This window comes from Penaeus japonicus, unplaced genomic scaffold, assembly GCF_977035675.1.
Source record: "Penaeus japonicus unplaced genomic scaffold, GWHDUDI00000001_assembly GWHDUDI00000020, whole genome shotgun sequence".
NCBI lineage: Eukaryota > Metazoa > Arthropoda > Malacostraca > Decapoda > Penaeidae > Penaeus > Penaeus japonicus.
Genome location: NW_028234422.1, coordinates 34,690,737 through 34,699,591, shown reverse-complemented (window position 1 = coordinate 34,699,591; position 8,855 = coordinate 34,690,737). Strand labels below are relative to the sequence as shown.

General features: G+C 49.9%; 1 protein-coding gene across 2 annotated transcripts in view; it reads right to left on the bottom strand.

The window, feature by feature from the left end:
- Slip1 (SLo interacting protein 1) overlaps positions 1 to 8,580 on the bottom strand; it is a 136,442-nt gene extending 127,862 nt beyond the window's left edge. For both annotated transcript variants that reach the window (XM_043014071.2, XM_043014072.2), the window contains exon 1: positions 8,203 to 8,580. In XM_043014071.2, the coding sequence (XP_042870005.1) occupies positions 8,203 to 8,223 (21 nt within the window). In that variant the 5' untranslated portion in view covers positions 8,224 to 8,580. The remainder of the gene's footprint in view (positions 1 to 8,202) is intronic.
- Positions 8,581 to 8,855: the final 275 nt, after the last annotated feature.

Below are 8,855 nucleotides of genomic sequence, written 5' to 3'. Positions count from 1 at the left end.
TCCTCCTCCTCCTCCTCCTCCTCCACCCCCTCCCCCTCCCCCCCCTCCCCCTCCACCCCCACCTCCCCTCTCCTCCTCCTCCCCCCTCCTCCTCCTCCCCCCCTCCTCCTCCTCCTCCTCCTCCTCCTCCTCCTCCTCCTCCTCCTCCTCCTCCTCCTCCTCCACCTCCTCCACCTCCACCTCCACCTCCACCTCCACCTCCACCTCCACCTCCACCTCCACCTCCTCCTCCTCCTCCTCCTCCTCCTCCCCCTCCTTCGCCTCTCACACCTCTCCATCCCGTTGTATTTGCACGCCTTGGCGATGACGTCACAGGGGAAAAAAACACGAAGACCGTTTTCTTTCTCTTTTACCTTTTGTATTTTTTTTTTCCATTTTTTTCGGAAGCAGCTTTCCTCCACGCCGTGCTTGCGCCGTGTGCTTGAGGCGTTAATAAGCGATTTCTTCTGCACACGAACGCGGAGGAAGAGAGAGCACAATAAAAATAAACAGACGAACACGCGGAGAAATCGATGGAACGAAGGAAGAAGACGAAATCCAAGAATCCGAATAGAGGAAGACACACTCGTACCCTCAGACACGGAGTCGGTCCGGCGGATGGCTTGTCTTTGTTTGTTTGTTGATTTGCTTGTTTCTTTTTTGTTCAGTGTTTCCCTCTTTTCCTCCTCCCCCGTTCCCGTCCTCATCCACATCCCACTACATCTCCACTTCCCTATCCCCATCCCCATCCCCATCCCCATCCTCATCCCCATCTCCATCCCCATCCCCATTCCCATCCCCATCCCTATCCCCATCCCCATCCCCATCCTCATCCCCATCCCCATCCCCACTCCCATCTCCATCCCCATCCCCATCCCCATCCCCATCCCCATCCCCATCCCCACCCCCATCCCCATCCCCATCCCCACCCCCACCCCCACCCCCATCCCCATCCCCATCCCCATCCCCATCCTCATCCCCATCCCCATCCCCATCCCCATCCCCATCCCCATCCCCATCTCCATCCCCATCCCTATCCCCATCCTTCCTCTTCTTCCCCCTCCTCTTCCACCTGTTCTCCCGCTTCCTTCAGCTTCTATCTTCCCTTCTATCACGGCTGAGAGTATGAGGCGTCGGCAGCAAGAGCGTCAAAAAAATGTGAAGAGATGCGACCTGTAAGAAACAAGGGGGTGGGTGGGAGGGTGGGAGGGAGGGAGGACGAGGGAAGGTAGGAGGGAGGTCGAGGGAAGAAGGGAGGAAGGGCGAGGGAGGGAGGGAAGGCGAGGGAAGAAGGGAGGGAGGGAGGGAAGGAAGGAAGGAAGGAAGGAGGGAGGGAGGGAGGGAGAGAGGGAGAGAGGGAGGGAGGGAGGGAAGAAAGGAGGGAGGGAAGGAGGGAAGAAGAAGGTCGGCGGGCGGCGAAGGATGAGCAGGAGTAAGGAAGAACACAAACACAGAGAAGCGAGCGCCCGCGTGCGCGCCACGGGCTGTGTTTACCTTCCTCACAACAACACCTTTACAAGGGAGGGGAGGGGAGGGGAGGGGGAGGTGTAGATAGAGAGGGAGGGCAGGGGAGAGTGTGGAAGGTGAGGGGGAGGTGGAAGGGATGAGAAAAGAGATGCAAGGAAGAGAAGGATGAGAAGATATAAAGAAGGGGGAAGTAGGAGATAAGGAGAGAAGGGGTTAAAAAACACGAAAGAGAAACGGACGATAGGGAAGAGAGAGAGAGAGAGAGAGAGAGAGAGAGAGAGAGAGAGAGAGAGAGAGAGAGAGAGAGAGAGAGAGAGAGAGAGAGAGAGACGTGGAATGGCAGGAGAATGGAGACCCAGGCAGGGATTGAGGGAGAGAAAGATAAATTGGAGGAAGTAACGGCTATATAGGAACTAAAAAGAAGAAGAGGAGGAGGAGGAAGAGGGGAAAGGAAGAACGGCAAGACTTTAATTGAAGAAAAGCAATAACCGGTCCAACAAATAGCCATAGATAAAGGCTCAGATGGAGAGAGAGAGAGAGAGAGAGAGAGAGAGAGAGAGAGAGAGAGAGAGAGAGAGAGAGAGAGAGAGAGAGAGAGAGAGAGAGAGAGAGAGAGAGAGAGAGAGAGAGAGAGAGAGAGAGAGAGAGAGAGAGAGAGAGAGAGAACAGAAAACAAGAGAAGTGTCAAAAGTAACACACTAGAAGGGGTGACACGAGCAGAAGTACGGACCGAGTGAGGCCATATCTATCAAGCATATGTGTGCCATCTCCCATATGCTATTAAAAAAAAAAAAAAAAACGAAGAAGAAAAAAAAGTGAGAAACGCGAAAAAATGATAGATGATAAACGGCCGAGGGAGCAAAGCAAGCGATAAATTCAGCGAGAGGGGAAAAAGGGGAACGCATGAAATACATCTTGTAATTCTGTCCATCACTTCCCTTGATAGTGCACGATTAATAATCGCGCTGGCCTTATACCTGTCCGTATAAACCTCCATTCTTTATTTTCTTCTGAGCAGAGCCGTGCCCGTGAAAAAGGGGCCTACTTGTTCAACGCGTTTGTTCTTTGGGATATTCCCCTTCCTCTGCTTGTCTGCCTGCCTGCCTGTCTGTCTGTCTGTCTGTCTGCCTGCCTGCCTGCCTGCCTGCCTGCCTGTCTGTTTGTCTGTCTGTCTGTCTTACTGACTGTCTGCCTGACAGTCTCTGAAGCGAACAATCGATCAATTAATTAATCAATCAATCAATCAGTCAGTCAATCTATCTCTCTCTCTCTCTCTCTCTCTCTCTCTCTCTCTCTCTCTCTCTCTCTCTCTCTCTCTCATTCTCTCTCTCTCCGTAAACTAAAATAATCAAACTTGACACGTCAACTCCGCCGTTCTTATGAAAACGTAAATCACTGGCAGTCCCCTTCGCCACGTCAAACCTCCTCCCCCCAATACCCCCCCCATCCCCCACCCCTTATATCAACTCGTCAAGAGGTCGTGAGTCAACCCTCCTCCACCCACCTCCACTCAACCTCCAACGTGCAAAGTATGGCCAAAACCTCACACTTATGTTACGTGATTTGTACAGTAAGTCTGCCTGCAATATTGCAACACAAGCAATCAGGCCGCACGCAACAGGCGATGCCAACGCAATTAGAAGACACTTGGTGCATACAAACAAACAAACAAACAAACAAACAGAAACACACACACACACACACACACACACACACACACACACACACACACACACACAAACAGACAAACACATGAAATGAAAATGTAAGTGTGAAGGCGAGAGAGACTATAAAAATAAAGATCAGGAGATGAGTTGCGAGTGAGGGGAAACGTGACAGAAAATATAAAGGAGGATAAAAAAGGGGGAAAAGCGAGGAAGGGGAAGGATAAGGAGGAAAGCGAGCCGTTAACGAAATAATAATCATAGTTAAAAAACAATGTCAACAAAAAAGTCAGAGAATGACAGGAGAGACAAGAGGGTCACCCATGCCCCCCCCCCCTCCCCAACCTCATCACCATCTTCCTTACCGCTACCTTACCATGCCCTCTTACCCCAACCCCCTTTACCTGCCCCTTCCCCCTGCCCCTGCCCCTTCCCCCTCCCCCTATCCCCCTCCCTTCTCCCCCAACCTCATCACCATCTTCCTTACCGCTTCCTTACCATGCCCTCTTACCCCAACCCCCTTTACCTGCCCCTTCCCCCTCCCCCTGCCCCTTCCCCCTATCCCCCTCCCTTCTCCCCCCTACCTTCCCTACACCAATCCCCTCAGCAAAAGCACGCGTACAAATTCCCACACTCCCGAGCTATGGCCTCCGCTGGCCCTTCACCATAAAACAAACCACCAGGCCTTCCCTCGCCGACTAGCCTCGTCACGCGTTTCACCTGTGGGGAGGGCGATGAGGTGGGAGGGGGGGGGGAGAGACGAAGAAGGGGAGGGGGTTAGAGAGGGTTTGAGAGGGGGAAGGTGGGGAGAGTAGTCGGTAAAAGGGGGAGAGAGAGGGAGAGAGGGAGGAAGGGGGGAGAGAGAGGGAGGAGGGAGGACGAGGAAGGAAGGATGGGGAGGGGGTTATAGGGGGAGGAAGGGGGGAGGGAGGGAGGACGAGGAAGGAAGGATGGGGAGGGGGTTAGAGAGGGAGGAAGGGGGTGGGAGGACGAGGAAGGAAGGAATGAAGGGGAGGTGATGCGAGGAAGGAGAAGGGACAGAAGTGTCCAGGTGTATTGACGTGAGCATGGAAATCTAGACATACCATAGGCATGTCCTTACTTGTACCAGCTGATCGTGAATGGGTTGAGGGGATGAAGGGATAGATAGATAGAGAGAAATAGAGAGAGAGAGAGAGAGAGAGAGAGAGAGAGAGAGAGAGAGAGAGAGAGAGAGAGAGAGAGAGAGAGAGAGAGAGAGAGAGAGAGAGAGAGAAAGAGAGAAAGAAAGAAAGAAAGAAAGAAAGAGAGAGAGAGAAAGGAAGAGAGAGAGAAAAAAAAGAAAAAGAAAGAGAAAGAGAGAAAGAAAGAAAGAGAAAGAGAAATAGAAAGAGAGAGAGGCAGGCAGGCAGTCAAGTAAAAAGATATAATCACAACATCGCCGCAGACACCAAAAAAAAGGTGTCAGACACAGACGTCAACATCTTTAAAAAGTACCGAGAAAAAATTATCGACAGCCATCTCTTTTGCTTACCTCCCTCCCCCCCCACCTCTCTCTCTCTTTCTCTCACCCTTACCCCTGCCCCCCTTCACCCCTGCACCCCCCATCCCGGCGCCCTTAGCTCGCAAGCATCTTAAACCTGGCCATCAATCTCTTCAAGAAAGCATAAACCGTAAGCCAATGGACAAAACAATAATACCGAGACACCCCGAGCCTCCCTTCACTTCTCTCCTGTCATATTTTCTTAAAAATCTCTTTCCACCCTATACCTTCTCTTTCTTTCTTTCTTTCTTTCTTTTTCACTCATCAATTTATGGATATATTTATTCATTCTCTCTCTCCCTCTTTCTCTTTCTCTCTTCCTCGCTCGTTTTTTTTTCCTTTTCTTTCTTTCTTTCTTTCTTTCTTTTTCTTTCTTTCTTTCTCCCACTCTCCCCTTCTCTACCCCCCCTCCCTCTCTCCCTCTCTCTCTCTCTCTCTCTCTCTCTCTCTCTCTCTCTCTCTCTCTCTCTCTCTCTCTCTCTCTCTCTCTCTCTCTCTCTCTCTCTCTCCCTCTCTCCCTCCATTTTATTTTCGAGAAGCATTCATATCCATAAGCCATCCCCGTCCACGTAGCCCAACTCCTATTTGTTCGCCACGGACTACCACATCTGTGCACTAACGATCCCAAAGACATTTCCAAAGGAATTCCCGCGTGCATATAACCAGGCAGACAGACAGGAAGAAATATGTTGCCAGCCGATAGGTCCATGTATATTCTTTGAACCCTGGTCTTAACTTCACCCCCCCCCCCTGCCTTCACCCACAACCACTTTAATCTTGGGTAACCAACCAGCATTTTTGTCGTCTTTTGCCATCTACCCCCTCCCCCTCCCCCCACCATCCCCACCACCTTCCGTTACGCAACCCCCACCTTCCTTTTCTCCCCCCCTTCCCTCTTTCCCCACCTCCCCGTTACAGCCCTTCGCCCTTCTCCCTTCCCCACCACCCCGTTACGGTTCTACAACCTCCTCCCCCTTTCCCCCCCCCCTCTCCTTCCTTCCTCCCCCCCCTCCTCCTCGCGCCTTGCGTCACCTGCCTGCCGTCAAGATGAAGAATATGTTTGCAGAGGACTCGCGTTCCTCCCGCTACATCGACGTCCGCTTTCTGTGCATTGTGCCGCGCGCCGTACATCGATTTCAAGAAGGTAAACAAACCGCCGGGGCCTATAACGAGTTTTGAAGACATGTGTGTATCCGCTGCGCCTTCTGATAATAAACACTCCAGTCGGCATAAGAATGAAAATGTTTATGGATAATCGAGTCTCTATCATCCAGCCTTCATGATTTGGTAACAGTCGTATTTGTTTACAAGGCTCGGGAGATGAGGTTTATATTTCTCTCGCGCCGGGGGGAGAATCGAGCACCGTGTTTGTGTGCGTCTTCTCTTCTCCTCTCTTCTCTTCTCTTCTCTTCTCTTCTCTTCTCTTCTCTTCTCTTCTCTTCTCTTCTCTTCTCTTCTCTTCTCTTCTCCTCTCTTCTCTTCTCTTCTCTTCTCCTCTCCTTTTCTATTCTCTCTCTCTCTCTCTCTCTCTCTCTCTCTCTCTCTCTCTCTCTCTCTCTCTCTCTCTCTCCTTCGTCCTCGTCTTCTCTTTCTCTCTCTCCTTCGTCCTCGTCTTCTCTTTCTCTCTCTCCTTCGTCCTCGTCTTCTCTTTCTCTCTTTCCTTCGTCCTCGTCTTCCCTTACTCTCTTTTTTTCTCCTTTTCCCTCTCTTTCCCTTTCTCTCTTTTTTCTCCTTCTCCCTCTCTTTCCCTTTCTCTTTCTCCTTCTCCCTCTCCGTGTCTCCTTCCCCTCCCTCCCCTCGCCACGAAGGGTTGGTTGGTCGCCTTGCCACCCAGGTCCATCTGCATATCTCACCACCATAAAACTCCAGCTTAAGGTCATTATTTTACGACATGTATAGAGCCCAGCACATCAGGGCGATATTGTGTATGTTAAGAGACCTCTGAAACTTCTCTTGCTAATCGTGAAGGACGTGGCAAACCCTCGAGCAGAATACTTTTCACAAGATAATTGTTGCAAACGGCTTTTCCAGCTCACGGTGCTCCGGTTAAGAGCAGCCATTCCCATAGAAAGACACTAAAAAGCCGCTTACCTTAGTCGACCTCTATAAGCCAGAGGGTCTGCAATTTTTTATACGGACAAAACTCGCACGCAACATTATATAATGGCGATTCGCGTGTAACATTGCATAAAACTAACATTAAACAACAGAAATGAGCTTTTGCAACATTCTGAAATGGCACTACAAAACAGCGTGTTGGGTCGTATGTTCAAGGGGGCTAATAATGCGTGCAATACAGTCACATGCAATAAACAGAAAAAAAACATTTGAACCATTTGGGAAAACACAGTGTTGCAATATGTATGTCTATATTGCCAGTGTGACAATGACCATCAATGGAAACGCATTATTAGATAAAACCGTGATAGGCCTACGTAATGCCCTGCACTGTCTACTGTATAAGCTGAGCGACTCAAGCCAGATCAACACGTATCATTTGAACAAATATATTACTGGTATCACAAACCTGCGTCTTTTCATAACTGTGTTAACATATGGCAAAATGTTAAGTTTGCAATCACAAGCACATCAGGTAAAAGTTTCTAAAAAGTCTTTCCTACATTTTATCAAGTTCAAAATAATTCAATATCAACAATATTGTGAAAAAATACATATTTCAAGAAATAAACATGAACAGGTAGGTCTAAACTCCAATTTTCCTTCAAGCATTGAGTCTTTATGCCCAAGCATCGAAAATGCAACGGGATTCAAAGGGAAATATTTGGAGGGAGAGAGAGAGAGAGAGAGAGAGAGAGAGAGAGAGAGAGAGAGAGAGAGAGAGAGAGAGAGAGAGAGAGAGAGAGAGAGAGAGAGAGAAAGAGAGACAGAGACAGAGAGAGAGAGAGAGAGAGAGAGAGAGAGAGAGAGAGAGAGAGAGAGAGAGAGAGAGAGAGAGAGAGAGAGAGAGAGAGAGAGAGACGGAGACACAAAAAGAGACAGAGACAGAGAGAGACACAGAGACAGAGACAGAGAGAGACAGATAGAGGCAAAGACAAACAGAGAGACAGAGCCAGAGAGCGAGCGAGCGAGCGAGTGCGAAGTCGTCCGTCCTCTGGTTCCCTCGGCAGCGAGTTGAGTTCCTCGGCTGGAGTCCTGTCACGGGTACAGCCTCGCCACCAAACAGGTTACGGAGATCATCCACAGATACGCCTTATGGGGCGGCGCTGGGCCTCTTTTTCACATGTGCGGAATTTTTCTTCTAGCACAGCGGCTCTCGGCCATTAATGCTGGGACCTCAAATGTACCGACGAAATGCAGTGTGACACGAAAAAGGAGTCGAGGCTGAACTGGTGTGTAAAAGGAGCCCACCGCCGAATGCCATTTAGGGAGTAGTCCTAGACACACAGAAGGAGAGTGGCACAAGAATCTGTCATTGCAAACAAAATGCATGTGTTGGGTGGTGACAGTCGGTCGACCAGGAGATGAAGCGCTCCCTACACAGGTAAAGGAAAAGTTGCGTGAAGTTTTATGAATAAAACTTTGAACGTCTCGTGATGACTCGTAGCTTACCTTTTGAATGATAAAATCCATATTGGTGAAGTCACTGATGTGGACTGCCGATGAATAATTCACTCAACACATGTTGACAGGCGCATTTTATCCACAGGTCAAAGTTGCGAACATGGTGAATTCAGAGATAACTTTCCATTTTTTCCGCCGTTTTCAAAGGGTAATGCCGTTCTCCTTCAGTAAATTCAAAAGTAAAAATCGCAGCCAATGCAACACTTGTTCCCTCCAACGTCAGAACAGACAGCACAAAGAAAACACGAACTTTGTCGCACAGAATGTGTTAAAAACTCCACAAGGGTCGGGGCAGTCAGCCTCAGTTAGGGCTCCCGCGCGGACTGCGGCACACGGGTACTCTCCACTACCGTCAATCTCCAACTGAAAACGGGAATTTCGAGCGAGGTGGAAGGGAGTTGATGGGCCGCGCTTCCAGACGTACGACGCCGTCCACGCTCGATGCCTGACTGTGTCCTGGCGCTTGTCCTGCCACGCCGCGCACGGGTCGCCCTCAGATGAAGCCACGGACCCAGAGGGAGGAGGACGAGGAGGGAAGGGGAAGGGGTCAATTCGCGTTTATTCGTAGTAAAAAGTTCCTTTTATCGCTCTTTCATGACAAGGGAATGATTCTATTATATTAGCAATAGAAGAGTTTCGAA